Source organism: Siniperca chuatsi, linkage group LG1 (genome assembly GCF_020085105.1).
Source record: "Siniperca chuatsi isolate FFG_IHB_CAS linkage group LG1, ASM2008510v1, whole genome shotgun sequence".
Taxonomy (NCBI): domain Eukaryota; kingdom Metazoa; phylum Chordata; class Actinopteri; order Centrarchiformes; family Sinipercidae; genus Siniperca; species Siniperca chuatsi.
This window is the reverse complement of record NC_058042.1, coordinates 19,260,967-19,285,785: the sequence shown is the minus strand read 5'-3', so window position 1 is coordinate 19,285,785 and position 24,819 is coordinate 19,260,967. Positions and strand designations below refer to the sequence as shown.

The 24,819-nt window shown below is 42.9% G+C and overlaps 1 protein-coding gene across 3 annotated transcripts in view; it reads left to right on the top strand.

Annotated features, from left to right (window-relative positions):
- gse1b (Gse1 coiled-coil protein b) overlaps window positions 1-24,819 on the top strand; it is a 167,054-nt gene that overhangs the window by 119,716 nt on the left and 22,519 nt on the right. For all 3 annotated transcript variants that reach the window (XM_044207315.1, XM_044207324.1, XM_044207332.1), the window contains exon 3: window positions 21,267-21,464. In XM_044207315.1, coding sequence (XP_044063250.1) covers window positions 21,267-21,464 — 198 coding nt within the window. The remainder of the gene's footprint in view (window positions 1-21,266; window positions 21,465-24,819) is intronic.

The window sequence follows — 24,819 nt, the reverse complement described above, 5'->3', positions numbered from 1 at the left end:
CGATTGGGCTTCATCTCTACAATGAGAGTAAGGAGGGAACAATTTGATCCAATTAGCAGAAGCTAGAGCAGGTCAAAGTATAGAATATAGAAACAGGTACAAGGTACAGTAATTGTAGAAGTGTGCATGCACACAGTTGTGTGAGTGTATATATATAGTTTGTGCTTGTCTGTGTTCATGCACATAGGCAAAGTGCGTAGAGGGTTAAGGGTGTCTATGTGCTCTGAACATTCACACTGACAGCTAACAATTAGCTGCCGCCAGTGTGGCTAATAGAGGAGTGTACATTGTTAATTATATCACAGTAGAGAGGTGGAAAGGTGGAATAAATTTGAATAATGAGTGGAATGATATAACAGCAGGCTTCCTAAATTCCTTGGCCCTTTTGTATGTGTAATGAAGGGTGTCTATGGATGCATGTGTCCAGGGGTCTGTCTAACATAAATAAAGGTAAAACACACAAGAGCACAAAAGCTGTTGCACATGTAGAAGCACACACATTTACACCCTCCCCACACACACACACATCCTCTCTGTTTCTCTCCCTCCCTCACACACATACACGGTAACACTGAGAGGCGTGAGAGATGGAGGGTATGTCTAAGTAGGGCGCTCGTGCCTGGTTTTCCAGATCAATGATGTGTGGCTGGGTGATCGATGTGAGGGCTTAGCAGAGTGGAGAGAGCTAATGGGCAGGTCAGTGGCTCAGACACATCCTGGCTCCCCCTGCCTATTACCACTACGTCTGTTAATAGGCCTCACCACACTCCCCTGTTGCTCACACACATACACATGGACACTTGGATAGAAGGAGGATAGCGAGGAGGGAACACAGCCAGGCATGCTCAATCCACAGACCTACTCCCTTCTCCTTGTTTTAACCCATGTCTCTTCCACACATCTCCGTTTTTCCCTCACTTTTGTCTCCTTGTTCTGTTCCGTGGCTTTTGACCAGTTTTTACAGCAAGGCTTTGGAGCTACACCATATGGTGCTGCATGTGTATGTATATAAATAAGGGGAGGGGCAGATAAGCAGCATATTTACAGCCATGTAAAGTAAATATGAAAGAGATTACTGTGCAGCAATCAACAAATCTCCTCAAAGTCTTCTCTAGCACTCACAGGCCTGAAGACAGCCCATCCCCTGCATTTCTAATTGGCTGAAGGATACGTAAGTGTCTTGTGATTGGTCCTGGGTGGCTGTCAGTCAGAAGATGTCTGGTGGTGTTTGGCTGTGAGGCCACATCTGGTTTAAAGGGTCAGGGAAGCATAAAACTGCTGGGTCTGTATCCCTAATTGGACTGTATGTTAGTTTTACATTTAAAGTTGGTGGTGCTTTGTTTGTTTTTCAAAGTCATTGTTTAATGCAGACATGTCACTTGAAAATTGTTACATTCAAGGACCCTGTGGGAATGGCGGTTTGGTTGGTCTTTTGTTTCAAGAATGACATTCTATAAATGTATTTATACATTTTCTAAAAATGTATAGGCAGATGTCACAATTATGTATTCTGGTTTAGTTAACAATTTCATGTTTATCACTGAAAATGAGGTACACTTATACAACATTTTAGATGTCTCTGCAACAAATCTTATGTATTACATTGCATTAGATATGTACATTTGTGCCTAATAAACTGGTCAGTTATAATAATATAATTCAATGTTCCTGTTGTTACCACCTCTGGATATCTTAAATAAAGATATATTGCTTCCTTTAAATTTATTTTTTTATTAAATCTTAAATATTAATTAATTAATTAATACTAGTATAGTTTTCTACTACATCATATTTATAGCTGAAACGACTAGTCAATTAATTGATTTGTTGAAAAATAATTGACAACTATTTTGCTATTCAGTAGTCATTTTATAGACCAAACAATTAATCAGTTAATCAAGAGAATAATTGTTAGATTAACTGATAATGAAAATAATCATTAGCTGCAGCTCTATGCAATTTCTCTGCTAGTATAGAGACACCGTTATGCATACGTGTAGGACAGCTGTGTGGTAACTGTGCGAGGTAAATAACAATGCAGGACATCACTCTTCCTTGTTATTTCCATCCAACACTCTGTCTCTTTCTTGCTTAACCTGTTACTTTGCGTAGCCACTCTTCTGTCTTCCATGTGGCATCTGATCTGCATGTTAATTACCTCTATTGCTTTAATTTAATATCTGCCTGGGAGGAATGTAGAACACACACCCCAGAGGTACAGCATATGCCCTCCAGCCCTCACTCACATACGCACATATACACATATTCTTGTGCATGCACAGACATAAACAAAGCCTACTGGTATTCTTCTGCTTTTTTGTGCTTTCTTGATTTGCTGGTTTGCTGAGGTGTTGTGCGGGTGATGGAGGTAGGAGACAAAGCCTAGGATAGTCTGGATAGTAGGCTCAGAGTAAAAGGGGGCCCAGGCAGGATGTCCACAAGGGGGGCTAAAGTATTTTCTAACCCATCCTCTCTGAGTGTGTCTCCCTATTGCAAAGGCTAAAAGCACTGCCGCTTGTCCACATAATGGAGGCAAGCCAGAAGGTGGGGGGAGTTTCTGCCATTTGTCTTTGAGAGGAGCGAGGGAGTTCAAAAAGGAGGTGAAAGAGCCATTCTTTTTAGATGCCGAGGGGGAGGAAAGCTTGCATGCTTTCACAGTGCTGTGCAATTCATCCACCAGACGCCACTCTCCATCACCAGTGTGCATACAGGCATGCACAAGATGTGTATGCTGACATGCACATATATATGATATAGACACACTCACTCGCTGTACAACGAACCCTGCACTACACAGCATTTTACTAGGTAAAGCAGAAGTAAGTTGTGAGTTCACGAGGTGTGTGATTCCATCATAGCTCTAATAATTAGAATCTTTTTTATTACAACATACAGACACATACACACACACACACACACACTCGCTCTCTGTCTCAGCCATGCAACAAGACTGTCTCTCTAGTGGCTGATAGATTGTAATGAATGTAACAGCAGTCAGATCCTTCAAAAGCCTCTCAAAAGCTTAAGCCCCTTTATTAAATTAAGCTAACGATGCCTAAGGCCAGGTCTGCTGCTGAGAGGGAGAGAGAGAAAGAAAGATGGGGGACTAAAGAGAGGGAGAGGTGGTGCATAGGGAAGTAAAGGCTGCAGGGATGAGGAGGAGGAGGAGGCAATGTTAGGAATGAGGATATGAAATGGCAAGTAGTCAAATCAATGAGGGATGTGGGAATGGGGGGCGTTAAGTATCAAAGAAAGAACGTGGAAGAGGTAAGGGAAGGCTGATGAAAGAGGACAGGAGGAGAAGAGGAATATCCTGCAGCCTACCATAGTTGTACAGTAGTGCACCTGCGGCTGAGAGGAGGAATATTAATTAGGCAAAAGCTCATTGTGGGAGATTCACAGTGCAAATGTGTATTTTTTTTAAAGCGCCAGAAACTCTCAACGAAAACATAAATGTTTAACCGCTCTGTGGAGTTTTTAAATTTACATTGTGATAAAAGCTGAATCTTTGTTGTTATTTTGCAGTGGGTATGAAAGTGGCACAGTGAGAGCAGCATTTGTGAGCATGTATATTGATATACAGTCATGTCTTCACCTGTACTGTACATAATAGCTTGTGTGTGTGTCTCTCTAATAAGGCTGCCCTTGACCAAAAAAATATTAGGTGACTAATAGTCACAGCATTTTTTTCACACAAATTAATTAGTTGATTTAATTGAAAAAAAATGTTTGTCCAGTACCTCTGTCCCTCCACAGATGAAGGCAGTCATACTGAGGGATCTAGTGCTTACAAAAGACCAAGACATATTTGTGAATATTATTGTGATGCCAGAGATGTGACTATCATTTTCTAGTAATGACGTATCCCTAATAGCAATGACTAATCACCATAAATGACTAAAGACTAATAGCTCATTGATTAGTGCTAAGAAGACCATAAAAAATGACTAATTGACTAAAAAATTGTCAATTAAGACATTTTAATACCCGACTGACTGATTATTTGACTAATGGAACAGAAGGGGGCTCTTTGGTGTCTACAGAGCTGTCCTGGGGGTAGCATGTGTACAGACAGCAGGCAGATCAAAGGCTGAGGTCTCTGTGCTGCATCATTAGTCAGGATACCTTGGCTACCTGCTCTCTCTCGCTGTCTCTCGCAGGTCAAGAAGAGGTGAGGGATACACTATCACTTGGAAGAAAGACAAGACTCGCAGGCCTTAGCACGCGCTGCACAAATGCACACACACACATATACTATACTACACATGAAAGAAGGTCATGCTACCTAAAGGGGAACGCTGTATGTGTTGGGTAGTGTTTCTTTTAGCATGGAGAAGTGGGCTGTGGCAGGAGACACGCAATACATAATTAGTCTTGCATTTGATTCAGTGCATCACAGCAATTTACAGCACAATGTGAAAAGGGCCTCATCCCACTTCCTCCCCAGCCATCACATGCTTAATCTTTATTTTCATCCTTGGCTTTTGGAGAAAACCCTCTCTTTACTGCTTACAAGTGTGGCTTTGATTTCACAGCCTGTGCAGTTGCTGGTATCTAATCCACAGTAAAACCATTGATAAGCCAGAGCGGGGTAGAGGTTGTCAGTTGAGGCTTCTCTGTGCTTTTGGTTGGTGGCTGTCCCCTTGTGGTCACTTGATGGAATTACTCTATCCTTTTTATTAACCTACTGTATGGTCATGCAATGTTAGTAACTAGCAAAATAAAGTCTGCCTGTAATTTGCGTGGTAGCATCACAAATCTGCAGAAAATTTGTTTATTAATCAATTCAGTCATTAATATTATCCCTTAATCATCCTCATTGACCATACATCACTGTTCAGAGTTGCAGTTCAAATCAATCATGCTTTTGATTGACATTGCATGAAAAAGACAATCCATGTTTTAAAAAAGCAACATAAAATATTAAAATGAATGAAACAAACACCAATAATTAGTCAATGGTGTCTGTAAAAACATAAATACAACGGAATTGTTATTTTAAATAAGTTAGAATAATTTTAGTTTAGTTAGTTAATTTTGTCTTCTTTCATTTATCATGTTGATACAAGTTAGTTACAGATTTGTGGTCATTTTTAATAAACAGGAAGTGATTCTCTCCATCCTGGTTTGGGATGGAGGGGACATTCTTTATCCTATTGGGGGGACAATGCTGGGTCAGCCCCGTGGACTGGAGGCGTGACGGGAGGAGCAGGTGCTTCTATCCCCCGCCCCCTCAGGCTTGTCTGTCTGTCCTGCCCCCGCCGGAGAGGAAGCCCCACCTCCCGGCTCCCTGCAGCCGGCCGCCTCTCTCCTCCTCTCCGTCCCTGTGGCCTCGCTAGGCGTCGGAGCTTCCTGCGTGACAACAAAAGTGCAGAGTCTCTGCGACGGAGGGATGGATCCGCGCTTTCATCGCTAACGGAGGGAGACATTTACTAATTTATAAACACTGGATTAGCCCCTACTTGTTTGCGGTGAGTGATTATGTGTAAATCGGTATGTTTTCAAACCCGGAGGTTGTGTGTGTAAACGAGCGAGCATACGGCGAGGGTTTTGTTGAGGAAGTCATTACGATATCGAGGAAACGGGTGCTAGTTTTTCTTCTTTTTTTTTTTCGAAGGTCTGTGCCGAGCCCTGTATGCATGCGGGTGTAGCCTACGCGCGTGCTATTGCGTGTGCGTGCTTGCGCGTGCGTCTGTGTGTGTGTGTGTGTGTGTGTGTGTGTGAGAGAGAGAGAGAGAAAGAGAGACAAGTAAGAGAGTCAGTGCAACAGAAAGAGAAAGGAAGAGCCACTCCGGTGCATTCAGGTGGCGATTTAAAGCCTTTTTATGTTCATGTGCCGTTTTGTTAAGGATTTTAAGACAATCGTGTTTTAAAATGCAGATTGGCCTAAAGGACTGAAACGAATAGCGGGCGACCCACAACCCTTCAAATTAACTTCTTTTAACATTGTTACCGGTGCGCTCTTGTGAATATTATGTAAAGCACAGCCCAGAGGGTCTCTGCGTAAACCATTTACTCTCACTATAGGCCCTTTATGTAAAATTGTATTATTGGCTTTACTTAATTCGTAGTCTCCAGTCATGCTGGCTTCTTTAAAATTAGTGGAGAGCGTCTGGTCAGAAAGAATGTCTTTGAAAGTAGCATTTTCTGTATATATATATATATATATATATATATATATATATATATATATATGGCTGTGACGGAGATAGTGACACATGTTGACCATTTGGTGCTCTCGGGTGAAGAATCTGACCCTGTGTGTGCGTGCGCGTGGCAGGTGGACCGTGTTGAATCACTTCCCACGCGCTCCTTCACTTCTCTTGAACTGCAAGCGCATATAACAGCTGCTTCTGTGGGGAACACACACACACACACACACACACACACACACACACATACCGCTCAGCACACACCTCTCGGGTTTAAAACACGGTCTATAACCACAGCCGTGAAGCAACAGGCTATAGCCTACTGAACATGGTGCTGCGGGTTGAGTTTATCTGCAGCCAGAAGGCGCCTTGTTGTGTGTTTTAGCTGCTGCTGATAAGGTTAGCCATAACTGCAAGAGCAGGGAAGTCGAGCCTCCCTGTTTTAATAGTGACTGTCCTCCTGTTTGGTGCTGGAGATAGGTCATTCATTACATGGGCATCTGTCTGCCATGTAACATAGCTGTGTGCTGTTATTTTTGGCATAACTGTGGTATAATCCATTATTTCTTACTGTTACCTGCATGGTTTACAGCCTGGTTTCTCACACACAACCCAGAAAGGGCAGGTTAAGAAAAATACACTATGGGGATATTTAAAATTAATGAGGGGACACATTTATTTTCATCAGTTGACACTGGAATACAGTGGGAGATGTCATTGTTCTGTTTCACTTGTCGCTGACACTGTGTGTAGAGTTTCACCCGCCTTTTACCGCTCAGTGCAAAAAAACAAACAAACTTTAAAATATTTTTATGGACATTGTTTTATTTATTATTATTTATTTTAATATAAAATGCATATTAATTCCATAGAGTTTTACCCATAATTATCTCACTCAGGAGGATATATGGCCAAGTGTCTATTTGAAATTCCTAACATGTTTTGACACCTTACAATGAAAAAAAAAATACCCTGGAAACAACTGTATAGTTTTGGTGTGAATCCAGGAATTTTTCGCTGTTTTTCTTGTTAACAACTGGGTTAAATGAATGGGGGGAAAAAAATATGACACATATGGCACATCTATCCTATGGTTGTCTTGATCCAGATTAAGCCATGGTTGATGTATGTGCTTTCAGAGTTTTCTAGTTGCATAAGTGATTTATCTTCTGTTGTGGTCAAACTGAGGCTTGAACTATCACCTTTACCACTGATGGCAGCCAATGTCACCACTGTGCTATTATCCCCATATGAGCACACACACAACCTGACATTTGACCTGCTCATATTAGACTGCTGTCACTGGTTCATCTCTGATCACTGCCTTTCAGCATTATGTGTTTCTTAACAATAACAATATGCAATATTATACTGATGTAAACAATTGTTTTAGGTTTTTTAGATGGAGAATATAATAGTTGTTGTCCTGTGTTTTTTCCTCTTACAAAACCTGTCAGTCAATTGACAGAGAGTGAAAGCAGCTTCTAATCTTGGGTTTAATTTTTATAAGGGGCCCTCTGCTTTTTAATTGGGAATACTATTTGTGTGTGTTTAAAAATGTATTTTCATGTCTGGGATCTGATTTCATACAAGAGAATTGCCAGTGCCTTCACAATTTCAAGCTTTCCCAGAGCAGGATTAGCCAAATGTGTTACTGCTAGTTTAGATTCAGTCACTGCTACATGATATGGAAAGTGATTTTGACTCATGGCATAGATGTTAACTAAAACTAAAGCTGCTAGTTCAGTTAACTAGAACTTCCCCAGAAAAAGTCAGCATTTCCAGCATATTTTTGCTGAACAAATTCTAGATGGAGGCAGTGTAATGCAGTCCCCCGTTTCATATTTAAGGTGGCCACTTAAATGTTCCTGTTGGTTTTGCCACCATTATGTAATTTTGATGGCTCTGTTTTTAGTCCGCCCTTTGTCATGAGTCATTTGTCTAGCAGATTTAAGATCATACCTGTCCATCTAAAAAGCTAAGCTGATAGTGTAGATATTGTAAAGTGTTTTCTTTCAGTTTTGGCCTGTTTGCCTGCTATGCTGTGTACACTGTGTCTTTTTGACACTATGTATACTGTATGGCCTTATGCAATATTTTTAAGTAGCAAGACGTAGTGAATTGTATGGTTAATGTGAACCATAACACAACTTCTCTATGTGGTTTAGTTTGTTCCCCCCACCTGGCAGACATCCACTTTGCCTGACACAGTTTAAGAGAACAAACACCCGCTAATAGTGAAGATTTCTCCAAATTACTTTGACACATGCTTAAATTTGGATTCGTATTGAATTCTCAACCCTGCAAACATTTCCCAAGGATTCAATTCAATTGAATTTTATTTATATAGCGCCAAGTTATCTCATTGCACTTTTCCTAAAGAGCAGGTCTAGACCGTACTCTTTATAATATTAATTACAGAGACCTAACAAATCCAATTCAGAATCATCCTGGTCTGCGTGAGTGTCATAGTAATAGTGTAGTTATAGAAAATAAACATCAGATTGTCCAGTGGCAGAAATCTCAGATCTGGATCACTCCTGTAATGCAAAGAAGTGCTCTTTATCTGTCTACCAAATTTCCTGAAAAGAGAGTTTTTGTCAGGTCCCATTTACAGGGAGACAAACTAAGTAACTGGAACACACAACCTCCTTGGTAGAAGTAATAAAAAACTGTGAGTTAGCTATAGGTGGATTTGTCCTCCCATGTCACAGACTTACATGTGTCTGATGGTTCAGCACATAATAATGGTGTAAAATTACTTATGCAAATCTTGCTCTGAAGAACAGAATTTCTTGCTTGTGATCTGCCATTTCCAAGTTGTTGATCCCTTATACTGTGATAGCGCCGATACTAGGTTGGCATCTTTTCAGGTGTCGTTGTGCTGTTTGTCATGCTGCGGTAGCCTGCAGTGCTGCGAGTGTCTGGGGGCTAGACAGCAGCTGTGTTGAGCAGAGTGTTGGTGACAGTTTGTCTGTGGCAACAGCACCTGGCTCTGTTTAGAGAGTGATTAGGAGAGTCCCAAGCAGCTCCCCATACTGTTTACACAAGGAGCCTGGAGTTAAAGGTGACCCACTTTGCATTTCCTTATCAACAGCCCCCACTGATAGCTTTGAATAGCACAGACTGTAGAGAAGCCTTTGCATGGGTTTACATAGTTCCCTATTAGAGAGAATGGGATGTGTTTGACTGGGCGAGGCTTGGATTTGACTAGCATTATAACAATGTCCTGAGGTGGTATGAAAATGTGGGTGTACACACCGCTCTCTTTGTGTGTCAGGGCAGGGTTGCTGTGTGGTGTGCCTGTGTGAAGAGAAACCACCGTAGGATGTTTAGGAAATAAAGGTTTTCCTCGGCCGACATGTCTCCATCTCTTCTACCACCTCTCTCTTCAACTCTGTCTGCTTCTCTCTTGATCTCTCTTTTTCTGTCTCCCCAGCTAGAACTCTGGGTACGTCTGTTAGATTTTGTTGTGGTAGGCCCTGTGTGACGGCTTTTCCCTTTGGGATGGAGAATGTGAGTGATTGTGGGTGTCTAAGCATCCCCTGCTGGGTGTAAAAACGGTTAGTAAAGGTAAGCTGTAAATGTGATAACAGCTGAACAAACATGTCATAAAGGTTTTATATGAAGGGAAGAGAGACAGAAAGTTGGGTGGACATACAGACAGACAGATTCACAGCTAGAGGAAGATGTTGTGAAGTAGATAGCCGGAGAACCAAAAACTTCCTGTGGTTCGTGACTTTTGTTCTCATGCCTATTGCTTTTTGCTCCATATTTCACTGATAAAGCTGCTTATCACTTTGTGTGTGTGTGTGCGTGTGTTTACTTTCCATGTGTGAGAGCAAGCCTAGCCTGCTCTGTAAGCTGGGCCTGTGTAGACACATGTCCCTGTGTTAAACAATACTCAATTTTTTCACCACCAGGTATTTTGTGTGTGTATGTGTGATTAGTGACACACATTTCTTTCTTAATTGTACATACAATAGAACTTGTTACCAATCACACCAAACTGATCTCTAATAATAGAATAATAATAGAATTGAGTTTAAATTAAATTCAAAATTTATATACCGGTAATTCATAACAGAAGTTATCTCATTGCACTTTTCCTATAGAGCAGGTCTAGACCGTAGTCTTTATAATATTATTTATAGAGACCCAAGAAATCCCACCATGAGCAAGCATTTGGCGACAGTGGCAAGAAAAAAATTCCTGTAAGAGGCAGAAACATCGGCAGAACTAGACCCAGGTTGAGAGAGAGAGAGAGAGAGAGAGAGAGAGAGAGAGAGAGAGAGAATCTCATACTCTTTGTGTAGATCTCACTTAGAGATAAGTAGTAAAAACAGTAACAGATCCTAGTTTGCATCTAGATCTACCTGGTCAGTATAGTTCATGGAATGAGGAAGTTTTTATGAATGCATTTCGTATTCTTGTTCACTCTATCTCCATCTGAGTTTGTATGGGTGTGGCAAGCAGACGTTTAACAGGTGCCTAGTCACCTGATTTGCTCTGCTGCTCATACAAAAATGGCAAATGGAAGAAAGTTGGAGTTTGTGTTTTTTTTTTTTAAAGTTTAACATTTGTTTTACTCTATTTAACGTCTTATCTTTATATTTAGTCTTGACTCAGCTTGATTGTGTCTTCATTTGTGTTGTTGTTTCCACAGTTTGCTCATATAGTGTCATCATTTTTCTGTATTTTTATTTGCCAAACTTGAGCATTTTGCTTGTGTGCCATTAAAGTGAATCACAATGCAAGCCAGTTGAGTTAGGCAGAGTCACGCTGCTCTTTCTTTATGGTTTTGAATCCCGTGCTTCAAGACCCATTCTCTGAACTGCATTGGACACCCTGCTTCCGTATCCAGTGTGATTTTCATTTAGACTACAGCACCCAGCACAGTGCTCAGCAGTGGAGTAATTACCAGCAGCTTTTTCACAATGTTAACTTTATTGTATTCTCAATCTTCAACTTGGATTAAATTGTCTGAGGGGAAGTGGGAAAAAAAGTAAACGTTTTCATTCACACAAAAAAATTCAGTCTGCTACATTCACCAGACCAAACCATGTTCTAGATATCTTAAGATTATGTGAGTGTGTGTGTGTATGTTTGTGTAGCTGATGTTTGCGCTGTTGTTGTCATACCCCCGGGCCTGATAAGCATTGGCCAAACAAACACAACACAGGCAACATGAGAGCAGTAGATAAGCAAATCATACACACACTCAATACTGACCATACTTAACTACTGCCCTCACCAAATAGGGCCTCTGTCATTCAGCATTTTTTGGTGTGTGTGCCTCAGCACGTATCATACAGTGTGTGTGCCTGTGTCTATCTGTCTTGTCTCAGTGCTTTCTCCAGTCACACTCTCACAGTATAACCCAGCATTGTGCTAAAGGCTACTCTTCAACAAAGGCCTTTTCTATTACTATCACATCATCATCTCTCTTTTTCCCCCTATGTCCATTTGCCTCTCTTGTTTCCTCTGTTTCTCTCTCTCTCTCTGTCTCTGAGATATCTGCTATATCAGCTGACTGTCATATTGTGTGTGTCTGTTTGTTAGCATGCCTCCTTGTGTATGAGAGCAAGGTCAGATATGTGCCTGAAGAAGTGCAGTGGGTTTTGTGGCCAAGTGTTTCAATCAGCTCATGGACAGAGCTGCATGCCTGTGTTGGTGGAGGCCACAGTTGCTGTGTTAAACGTGCTCTCACCAGAAGACCTAGTTGCCAGCTAGACTTTTTTATCTGGCTGGTATTTGCATTACTAAAGGGTATCCATTTTGGGAACTGTTCATTTAAAAACAAAAGTCTGTTTATATCTCATTTCACATCTTTCCATATGTGTTGTTTCTTAACTCAGTTTGACATCAACCCGATGAAAGCTATTGTATGACTGACATAGCATTAAAAAAAAAAATCTAAATATTTGTGTTTTGGAAATTGACTCTCATGCTGTTCTTTGGGAGTGGATGTTCAATGTGAATACTGGCCTTTTTAAGTAGTGCTGCAGCTAATGGTTATTTTCATTATCAATTCATCTACCAAATATTTTTTTGATTAATCTTTTGGTCTATGAAATGTCAAAAAACAGTGAAAAAAGGCCAATCACAACTTGCCAGCGCCCAGGGTGACATCTTCGTCTTTTGTCTAACCAAAAGTCCAAAAGCCAAAGGTATTCTATTTTTGCTTGATAAATGACTGAAACGATTAATCAATTATCAAAATAGTTGCCAGTTATCTTTCTGTTGATCAATTAATCGACTCATCGTTTCAGCTCTACCTTAAGCCGAGGTCATGTGGAACCTCGTGCTTTTGAAAGAATGGGTCATTCATTTTTCAGCACAGAGCACATTCATTGTAGGCCTGATTTTGAAAGGTTGCACACATTCCACTGGTCCAGCTAACAACCAAACTATACCAATGCTAAAATTGATTGTAATCCTACTCAAATGTTGTAGAATAATAAAACTTTTCGATGAGTTTCTATTCAAATACTTGAAAGAATGAAGGAGACCACATGTCTCAGCTCTCTGGCCAATAGAAACCTTGTGTTTGTGGCTATTCACTGAGATGTGTGACCATGGCGACAGCAGGTTGCCTCCTACTCGCCTAGAGGAAAGAGGTTCACTCATCAGACCATACAACATCCACATATTCAGACACGCACACACATGTACAAGCAGGATCACACACCAATTATACCAATTACAAGATTACAACAGGGCAACTCTCAGCAACCAGACCCTGCTATGGAAAGTCAAGTGGGTGCTGTGTATGTGTCTGTCTGTGTGTGTGTGTGTGTGTGTGTGTGTGTGTGTGTGTGCGTGTGTGTGCGCGGTGGAGCCGCTTGGGAGTCAGGGCCCATGCAGAGCACTTGGAGTGCTAATTAGGCAACCACAAACCAGCAGAATACATCACAGAGAAAGAGAGAGAATAGAGGGGAGAAAGAGGTTGAACAGAGGATGAAGTGAGGAGTGTATGTAGTGGAGCCAGCAAAAACAGCGCTCATCTCCCAAGGAGGCTTGTGGAAGGAGAGAAAGAGAGTGAGAGATGAAGGGAGAAAGTTGAAAGATGATGATATTACTGAAATATGTTACATGCAGTGATGTCCCCAGGCACTGAGAGCTTTACAGTACAGAACAATACAATTCATCCAGGTCTGTAGAACATGTGGGCTGTCTGTGTATGTGTGCATGTGTGGCTAGAGATGCACTGAAGATCACAGGTGCAGAGACCATGATAAGCTTCATGGCAGGTCCTCCCTTTATACGTGTTTGCTTCTATTTGTGTTTTGAGTTCATGTGAGATCTGCATCTGAGATATCATATCTCACTGTCTTGCTGGGAAGAGCAACACTGTCACCAGTTCCTGTCTCTCTGTAGCAGGTGAGGTTGATTTAAAAGAGAAAGTCAACAGGACCTGGTGATGATGATGACGATGGTGAGTCAGAGCTGACTCTCTACCTCCTCTCTCAGTTGAACAGCTGTAGCTGAAGCTGGCACTCTCATCAGGGCTGTGTCCCCCTCAGCGAGAGGCTACAGAGGGCACAGACATACAGACAACAGCTTGACTCCTGGGGCATGGACCACAAAGAGCCAGAGACACAGACCAAAGGCTCTTATGTGTGTTTGTGTGACTGAATGTGTGTGTGTATGTGTGTCTCTGCATGTGTGTGCACGCTCTCACACTCTCCAAGCAGCGTTGTGAAGCGTAACCAGACTGTTCTGTCATACGCCCACGCTGGTGTCTCAGGGAACACGGCCACACACTCGTCAGATGACATGCATACACACACACACACACACACACACACACACACACACACCAACAACCCCAGCAACCCCTGCCACAGCCGCTATGTAATTAACAGACAGAGGAAATGGCGCTGTTGGGGTGGGTGAGTCGGATGCAGGGAGGAGGAGAGGAGAGAAAATCATCTCAGCTCGTGCCTACCCTCAAGACACAATCTGTTTCTCTGTGGCTGTGTGTGTTGGAGAATAAAAGAGAGGAAGGTGAAGAGAGGGAGAGAGATGCCGGCTGGTCTTTTGAAATCTCTGTGTTTTTGTTGCAAGCTGCTGGCAGGCAGGCAGTTTGGGAGGGGGGTGAATACAGAGTGAGTGGAGGAGAGGAAGAGAAGTAGGAGGTGAGGGATGAATAATAAGGTGTGTGCACACATGCACACTCACATACACGGGCGTATCATTTAAAGCCACACAAGGTAAAAGACAGGAAGACTGCTCTCTTTGCTCATTTCACAGAGGTGTGTGTGTGTGCATATGTGTGTGTGTATGTGTTCAAGACAGTAACAGTGAGCCAGGTCAGAGGGAGATGTACTCTGTTCTCTGCTGTAGCTCCATAATGGAGGCCTGCTGGATAATGAAAGCTCAGACACAGGCAATACTCACTGTCTCTCTCTTACGGCTTCTTGATTGATCTCTTGCTCTCTCTCTCTCGTCCCCCCATCCCTTGTTTCTTTTTGTCTCTTTGTCTCCTTTCTCTTTTCCCCTCCTTCTTTTCTCACTCTCATTCTCCAGTGGATTTGTCGCCTTTGATTCTGCTGCTCTGCAGCCACAGTGCTGCTGTTTCAGGATTTCTCTGATATTAGGGTTGCCTCTTTGGTATGGAGTAAAAGAGATGGCACGCATGCGCACAGACAGGCATTCACATGCGTGCATGTGCAAACACACACACACACACACACGCGCGCACACACATCCATTCTAAAGTGCCTGAGGGTATATTGCTCTGACATCTCATCTCAGAAGTCAAACAAACCTGGAACTACCAGAGCAGGTTTATCCTGCTATGTTCCTGGATACTGTGCGTGTGTGTGTGTGTGTGTGTGTGTGCAGGTTTATGTGTGTTCAGGACAGAGATCACGACATACATCTATTTGTACAGTTTATAAGCATTTACAGCCGCTCTTGAGGTTGGGTTCCTGCTCTGTTGTTCAACCTACATGAACTAACTTTGCTTTGTTTTTTGGAATGCCTGCATGTCCATCTTAAAGATCAGTTGTTTGTTCTTTTATCACAACTTCAAAAGCTGCTTACGGTTACAGTACATGAGTGCTAGTTATAAATATATATATATCACTTGAAGTGTTGATTTTCTCAGCCACAGTTATGTTTCCTGTTGTCATTCAGTCAGTTATACTAGGTGTCATTTCTTAAGCTAACTTTAGGTTGAGGCACTCAACAATGTGGCTGTTATTGTGGCTATTATGCCCATATTACATCCTGTTTTGCAAGGTTGCTTTCATCCACATTGCTGCATCACTGGTATTTTAGGCACACTCATTTTTTCATTTCTATCTGTCTTTGGTCAGACTCTCTTTGGTCATACCCTCCTCCCATCCTTTTCATCCCCTCAGCACACCTTCATCCAGCTAGCATGTACTCATCAAACTGACTCTAAATCCCTCCTGTATCAGTGGCTGAGCAACTAACTCTAAATCTTTTCAGCATTGTGGATAGTTTAACCTGTGTCCTTTGGTTGAAGTATGCTGTCCCACTGAGTGATGCCTCCATTTTTGAATACCTGCTCTGTGCTACGATGAGCAACTGTAATCAGAGTTCATGATCTCAGCAATAAGGGGATTTCCACTTATCTACAACAAGATGGCATGGGAAAAGGTGTTGTTTATCTTGATATCTTGATGTGTTGGAGGCTTGCAGGTCCACACAAACTCTGCAGCAAATGCATGATACATGCATGCAGCTCTTCAACTAACCAGTTCACTATGGCCACATATTGTTTACTATTCCTCCCTGCAGTATTTAAAACTGATCTGCTGACAAAAAAGCACCAAAAAATGTCCATAGACCAATTTTAGTTATCAATCGTTTGCTAATCATAATAACAAATTGGGCTAAACTTCCTGTAGCTGCTTCACAATAAAAGCCTTTCAGTAGGTTGCCAGTGAAAATGGTTTAATGTAAAGGAGCAGTAAATGTTTCTTTTGTATTAGCAAATACAGCAAGGAAGGCATTATCAGAAAACAGTGAGGGTGCTATTTGTTAGAAGAAAGTAAGAACAGGAATGTAGGAGTAGAACAAAACACCAAACCACAGAGGCGATGTTACACCAGAGCTACAAAAGTATTCAAAGCTGAGCACAGCAAGATTTTTAGAAATGCTTTTAGAAGTGCTTTAGTCACTTGTCTGACCACACATGTTGAGCCAACCAGTTTATTGCGATGACATCTTTATTGCTCATTTGAGGGCAGGCACTGACCCGTTTGGCTCTGTTCCTAAGCAGAACCACAATATTGTGGCATGGCTAAAGTGTGCTACACCAAGCCACTGGAAAAGAGGCATCTGCTTCCCCAGTGAAGTAAAGCATGGATACACAGTTAGTTGGAGGCAGTACAGTTTCAGTCCATGCTGCGTTGGACTTAGCCGAGCCAGGTTGGTGGCTGGATCAGATAGATTGTCCAGCAGCACTGCCCAGCTAGTTTTAACGAGCTGATAGGCAAATCCCTTCCTGGTTAAAGATTAACCACTCGCTAGAGTTGCCACTGCATTATCTCTCCACTGGCCAGGGCATACAGGAGCCAAGAGGATTTACTTTATATGCGTGCATGCGTGTGTGAGTGCATGTGAGAGAACGAGTAATCTGCATTCCAACCATCAAAAGGGTGGAACTGTGTGTTTGTGTGTGTGTTTGTTTGACAATGGGAGTTAGTGATCGGCTTTACTCCCAGCAGGGTGTTAAAACTGTGTGTTTACTGTATGCCATTTAGCAGTCAATCTGCTCTGTGTGTGTGTATGGGCGGGATCGTGTTTGTGTGTGGTTTGTTGTAATCTACATTCCTTTTTTTCCCAGGGCTTTGTTTTGTTTTCCCTTAGGGCGTAACAGAATTCAAAGGGTTAATTGCATCAGGAAGCTTGGTGTGTAACAGACTCCTTTAACCCTTGGGTTGTAAGCAAAAATGTTAAACTTTTGCTAGAGATCGAATTTATTCATCTCTACTAAGACCTTTGCATTAAGGTCCTAAACCTTGCTAGTGGATGCAGCCCTTGTCTTTTTCATAATAATCCACAGCAATATCATTTAAAATCTATTTTTCTCTTGTGAGTCACTGGATTAAAGGGCTGTGACATATGCATTTTCATTTACAGAGGACTCCCTCTGATTAACTGGGAGACAATGCCATCTGCTGGATCTCTGAAGAATGTAGAGAGACTGCCTAACATACTGAGCAAGTGTGTTGAAACTGAGTGATGTTAAGAGGTGGAGGCAAGCTCACTTATCTGGAAGTTAAAAGACATTACTCATCCTGGGTTGCTTAGATCATGTGATTTATCTTTACTTACTGTGAAAAGAGCCTTGATTTGCGTTGCTTGTGTTTTCTGGTTTAGAAAGAAAGAGTGGAAACAGAGAGTAGAGAAAGCTCTCTCTTGTCTGACCATGTACACCCACATATTGTGCTCATATTGTGCTGTGTTTTAATCGTTAGTGTCTTGAAGTAGTAAGTGTTTTAGTAACCATTTTATTCCTAATATATTGGTTAAATGTGAATATGCCTCTCCCTGTTTAGGAGCTTTCAGTTGTTCTGGTCTTGCTGATTTCTCGTAAAGATGTACTTCTCTTTTGAAGAGACAATGGAGAGAGATGGGGGAGATGCAGATGACATGCAACAAAGCCAGACTCAAACCAGGGAAGTTGGGAAGTTACACAGGCAGCAAAGAGAGACACTTCTCAAAAACCAGCAGGGTTATCTTTGCGGTGCTTGACAGGAAAGGGGTGGACGAGAAAGACAGAGGAGAGTTTGGTGGCCCTGTGTTTTCTCAGGGGAGACAGACCGTGGCCTGAGGAACAGAAAGGAGCTTTGTCGAGAGGTGGCCTTTGGCACAATGCTGACCACCGTGTAGCTTTACCCCTAAGATAATCTCTCTCCCTGTCATTGCTCTCGCTCCCTCGTCGTTGTGAGAAAAGTAGCGAGTGACGGAAGGAGGAAATGACTAAAGAAACGACTCATTCACACCCCTGCAATGACAGCAGGATGGACGGAGGGGAAGTCAAACCCACGCTTTTACTCTTTTCTTGAGTCCTCCACCCCCTACCACTATTACGCATTAGTCTCCTCCACCCTGATAATAACTACCCCTCGTAATTGTAGTGTGTGTGTGTGTGTGTGTGTGTGTGTGTGTGTGTGTGTACTGTAAGGTTTGCACGTCCACATTTTTGGTATGACTTCCTTGTTTGTGTGAAATGGTAATGGTAGATTTCGAGAGAATGGATTTCATTACTTTTTTGTTTGGGATGTAATTCTCTTTCTTTGCCTTTTTATTTTTCTTGATAAGCATTTTCAGTTGTTACAGAACAATTATGCTAATAAAGCAAATTGAATTGAGGCAGATATTCTAACACAAAAGGTTTCCTCTCTTATGCTGTAGGGCTTGACACAGGCCAGGACATGTCTTCTTTCTTTCTCTTTCCTTCTCTCTTTCTTTCTGCTCTTCTTCTCTGTCTTTCTGTCTCAAGAAGGCAAGGGTGCTTCACATATTTAAACCCCCCCTAATCCATCTATATATCTATATACATGCACACATACACACTGCCTGACGCTCCTCCAGCAATGTGGTCAGATGTGGTCCCCGGCTGAGGACCCTCCCCTCCTCCTCAGCTCCTCTCCCCTCCCCCTCCTACAGCTCGCCTTGGCAGGGCATGCATGCCTGTGTCTGTTATCTACAAATGGCTGAGGAATTATAGGTTGCGAGGGGAGGAGGAGGAGGAGTGAGGGAGAGTGTGAGAAGGGGGGGGGGGGGTCATGTGACATCGCAGCAGCAGCTGCTGGGTTAAGAATTTCTGTTTTCTCACTTAGAGAGAGAGAGAGCTAGAGCAAGGAGGGGAGAGATAGGCAGCGTGTGTGGTGTGTTGCTTTGTTAGATAAGCTCTAAACGGTCTTTGTGAGCGGCAGCACGAGAGACAGGAAGGCAGGGAGGGAGAGAGGGTGGACGGGTGTGAGGAGCTAGATAGACGGAGAGCAAGAAAGAGGGTAGCAGGAAGATGGTGTGTGTCCCCTCGGTGGCTGCCGGTGTGTGCTGGGCTGGGCTCAACGTGAAGATGCAGCCATGGGGGATCCAGGCGGCTCTACTCCTTTGTGCAGTAAGGAGCTTCGGCCACGCTTTTAATCTATGAGGGGGGATCATGAACCACTGCCAGACCTCCGGAAATGTGCCTCTGTGTGTATTTGTCAAGCTATGTGCTTGTCTGTCCCTTCTTTCACTGTTACTCGCATGTGTGTCTGTTTGTACTGTGGTTTTATGTGTGTGGTTGATACGGGCTTTAAATACAGTGTACTCTGTCTCTATAGTATAGTTAGTTTTTGCAAAAAGTTCCTCGTGTATTTCTTTTACTCCCTTCTCAGACTTTTTCTGACTAACTCTGAAGAGGGAGGGAGGAGCATTACTCTAGTGTCTTGACAAAGTCACGTTACTAGACTGGGCAGTTGGTGTATCTTTTTGCTTGTTTGCTAATCTCTCAATGACGCAGTGTGTGTTGGTCATTGTTGATTCCATTATTAATTGTGTGCTGGGTTCGTTCGGAGTGCACTGGGTAACTGGGAGGTTACAGGCAGGACAACTCTAGAGGTGTTGGGAATGTTATTCACTCTCTCATGCCTGACTTGCTGCTGTGTGTCCACTCAAACACACATGCACACACGCGCGCACACACACACAAAACACAGGATGCTGTGTCTCTGCTCTCCTCTCAGGAGGGAATATGATCTTTTTATAGCCCTCTCAGCCTCTGGGGTAAACCCTGATATAACTCCTACTTATCTAATTGTGCTATTGATATACTGTTAGTAAGCAGCTTTTATTTCAGTGAGTATGTCTTTGTCTTAGAAGTCGTTGTGTTAGCTAGAAGTTTACTTTGAATGTTGATTTAAAGAAGATTCTGAACGGTCACCAGCTTGTGTGTGTTGATGTTAAGGTTAATTCCACATACAATCTATCTTAGTCTGAATTTACACTGTCCTCTTAGCCACCCTCAATGTGTATGTGTGTGTGTGTGTGTGTGTGTGTGTGTGTGTGTGTGTGTGTCTGTTTTGCCCGAGCACTTACTGTAGGGCCATCACACGCTGTCATGGCATTTAGGGATTCCACTGACCAATGGGCTGTCAACACGGTGTCACCTTTCAACACATACACACACCCATACACAGGAAGGAAAGGGACAGCCGTCTCAACCCCCTTCACCCTCTCTCCCACTCTAACCACCACAGAGTTCTTATAAATCTGAGGCTAGAAAGAGACATGACACAAAAAAATCACCCTTTTCACTGTTGCTGTTAGGCGAAGACTTCATCTCTTTACAATGTAGTATTAACTTTTCTTTTTGGGTTGAGCTGAAAGTTTATGCAATTTTTTTATGCACTGTAAGTCTGAGAACCTTTGATTCAAGAAATCCCAAAATGCATTCAAAAACTCATTGTCTAAATTCAGAAATATCCAGCTGAAACATGGCAGTTTATTTTGTCTTACAGTGTCAGTGTTGGTATAATTCTCTTCCTTATTAGAGAAGGGTCTTAGTAGCTCTTCCCTGGCAGCATTAATTGGATCAAGTGCAATATGAATGGGACACTTTTTGTTAAGTGACAGTTGTGTGAGTGGCTAATTTGTTACATTTTGATGGGGAGAGCACTGGATGTGTGGGTGCCGAATTTGTTAAGATATATGGCACTTTAATATGCTTCCACCAAGAAATAAAGTCACCCTGGTAGTGTTGGAGCACGCTCAGCATAGGTGTTGTGTTAACTCTATGACCATGGACCTCTGGCAGACTCACAGCCAGACAGAAGCTCTTTGAGCAAAGGAAGGGTGACCTGCCCTCTTAACCTCTCACCTCTGACCCTAAGCCATACAACCAAAGCCCCTCTGCCCCTCACACCACAAATCCCCATCCGCCCCAGCTGTCACAAACAGATACCAGCACCACACTCTGCCCTGACTGTCTCTATGTCCAAGAAACAGCTATGCCCCTTACCCTGTTCACATATATTTGTCTCAAGTCCTCATGACTCAAGTTTTTGTTTATTCTTTCATCTGAATGCAGTATTGATTTATTCATTCTTTCCCATTCTCCTCCCTTTTGTCCATTTGTAGGCATGAGCCATGAGCCAAAGTCACCATCGTTAGGAATGATCTCCACGGCGACCCGTACCACGGCGACGGTCAGCCCCCTCACCCCGTCGCCTCTCAACGGCTCCATCGTAGCCAATGGAAGCCCAGCTACCCAGTCTGCTCACTCTGGATTTGCTGCAGCCCTCCGTAAACTGGCGAAACAGGCAGAAGAACCTCGAGGTAAAGCCACACAGCTTGTCCAACAGGGATTTGACACTCATGACACTGTCAAATTTAAGTCTGCTGGATGGCAGTATTTTGGCTGTATAATTAATGAAGAGAATGGTAACAATCCTTCTCTTTGCACTACTTGTAAAGTGTGAATTTATAGACAGATGTATAAGGTTGTGTAAACGTGTAAGTTTTCTGTTGTGGCTTTTACTGTGCACGCTGATTTGGCGATGGAATTAAGTATTACGATTTATTATAACCGTCACAAAATGTCTTGAATGATTAAAGAATTAACTTTGCAGTTTGGTTTTATATTTATATTTACTCTGTAAAATGTAAATGTCTGACTGCAAAATCTTCTGCTGAAAATATTGTGATAATATCAAACCATGATCCTTGTATGCTATGGTGTATCGAACCATAAAAAGCTAAATAATAATAATGTGTGTATGTGTGCCATGTTCCATGGCCAGTTTGTGTAGCTAAGTGCAGAACTGTTGCAATGGGACGATATCCACACAGGATTGAATTAGTTGGTGTCCCTGGAGATACTGGGACAAAGAGGAGCCACTCTAGCTGACCCACTTCATGTGCTGTGTGTGAGTGGAAGTACTCTTGGGTGGGCTTGTCAGTGTATGTATGATGATTTTAAAATTCCCCTTCATACATTTGCACTGGTCAGTGTCTACACAAATGAAACATGCCATAGAATTTCCATCTCTCAGAGCTCTATCCTGTGGTTGTGAATATGAAATAAGCATCAAGTGGTTAAATTACTGGTTATTAACTCGTACGACCTTATGTTAGAAATTCTGAACTATCCCTTTAAAGCTGAAACATGCTTGTTCAAAGATCCATATAAATGTTTTTGGGTGTCTGGTGCTCAGGGAGGGGTTTGTGGGTTTCGGGTGTCTGCTTTGTTTCCTGTATGTTTGGTAAATGCAAAACTGGCCTCTAATACACATGTACATGCAAGTATTTTCCAAACCCATGTGCCAGGTGTCTCTTAATTACACATACAGTACATAAACATACAAACAAGTGTATAAAGCAGAATCTACACAGGATAGCCTCAGTAGCAAGATTTTCATTGTGGAGTTTATTGAGGGTGTGTACATTTGTGTGTGTGTTTGTGTGTGCATATGTATGTGTGGCTCTATGCCTTGGCTCCGGAGAGGCCCAGCTACCCCAGCTGTCCACCCTTGCTCTGGCTCTTAAATCAGATGGTCCTCTCCTTCCTGGTTGTCCCTGGATACATTGCTCCCCAGCCCACTTCAGCCTGGGACCCAGAACCTTGCAAATGATTTATTACCCACACAGAGAAAGAGAGCGTTCAGCCCCAACCTCTCCTCACCTCCCTCTCAATCCTTCTCCCCTTCTTCTCTCTTGACTCCCTCAGACCTGCATGCCAGCCCTATTACTTTTTCTCTCTCTCTCTCTAAAAGAAAAATCCACTTCCAGAGTTCAGTCCTGCCTTTTCATTTTATTGTGGACTCACCTTTTTTTATCTGAATTTTTCCTTCTTATGTCTGTTGCTTACCCCCTTTTTTTGTCAGTTGCTGGAGAACACAAGGATTGCGTTGGCTTAGTCATGTTTTTTTAATACCTCTGTTTTTTTACTTTTCATTGTGTTTTGAGGTGAGAATGAGTGTGCGCTGTTCTATCTGTAATTCACAATCTACCAAGGCAGAGAGCTCCTGTCCTGTCATACAAACAGACACCAGATCCTGTCTGATTAAGCTCTACCACCTTTTTATTAAAAGCACACAAAAAAGCCCCTTTGTTATTTTTGAAGCCTGGTGACTGTGCCACGTGGCTGGTGTAGGCAGTGATGTGTGGCCGAGTCAGCCGTCAGGCATAAGGGGCAACTCTGCCTGTGTTAAGAGCACTGGCTCCAGGGTGGGCAGAGAGGCATGTAACCCCTGGAGCTCCAGTCACCTCTCTGTCTGCAGTGCCTGTATTTATAGGCAACACACACACCCAAACACCCCCACACATGCAAACAGTTGTCTTTGCAACTGTGTAAGCCTCATTTCTTAGCATGCTGCAGCCTGCTGTCCTTTCATTAGCTACTTTGACTCAACCTATCTTTCTCTCTCTCTGTCTCTCTCATCCTCTGGTTAATTCTTTGAGGTGAGTAGTGCAATATATATGAGGTGCCATGACTCAGTGTCCTAAGGCCTAGAGGAATTAGTTAGGTTTGAGTACTAGTATCACTGCCACCGGCTGCTGAAGTGATTTAAGACCCTGAGCATGGCTGCTGTTTATACACACGCCCACACACCCATGCGCACACTCACACACACACATACGTCGTCACTTGTCTGTCGCGAGTATAATGAATAGCTCTGTGTACTGAGTGCTGCGCTGAAGAGGGGAGGTGATGGATAATGAGTATCAGAGCAGCGTAAAGGACACACTCTCACCCCATGTACACTTGCATGAACACACACGATAGGACTCACGTGTGCACAAACACACAACACACACAGACACAGATAACACACTGCCACAAAAGGCAGGCTGCTGTTATCTGATTAATTAGGCAGACCTGGGTATAATCCTCTCAGTTGTTTCTTCTTACACACTCTTAGACACAGACACATACACACCACCAGAATTTCATGACTGCGTTCACACCAACTGTAGTACACCGCCTGGAGAGAGAACGAAGAGAGGAAGAATAAAGGTGTACAAGATAGATGGAATGAATTGGCTGGAAAAAAGAGGCATTGGAAGTAATTAGTAGATTTGTGAAAACCTGAGGTGTTTGTCAGATTGTGAGTATCAGTACGTGTACATTTATGTGTTTGTTCATGTGTGTATGTGTGTGGCCGGAGGCTTCCCTTGTTTCTGGGAGCCCAGAGCATGCTGGGACAGCGGGGCAATGTGTTTCTGACCTCTCCATCTGGAGCCTGCCTGGAGCTCACACTGCCTCGTTTGTGTTTGTTTGTGTGTGTGTGTATGTGTGTGTGTGTGTTTCTTGAAGGCAAAACCCTTCAGGCTTTGACTGTCCCTGAACCCCCCCCCCCCACACACACACACACCTCTCTCCATACACAGCAATCTTACACCCCCCATGACTCTGTTCAGTAGCAAAGCAACATTTAAGCAAAATATACAGTTTGTACAGTCAGCAGAAGGCACAGAGGATTGCTCCTCTTATTTCCATCCGCCATCTTGTACTGTCTTTCTTTCCCTCGCTGGCACAGCAACACACACAGTGTGCTTCTCCCCTCCCCCCACTCAGTGATGCAAATTACAGGCTTTGTGGTGTGTTGTCAGTGCGTGGCCACGACTGTAGTAGCAGGTGTGTGCGGTGTTTGTGTGCATCAGTGGTTATTGTGTGTCTGTAAGTAAGGGG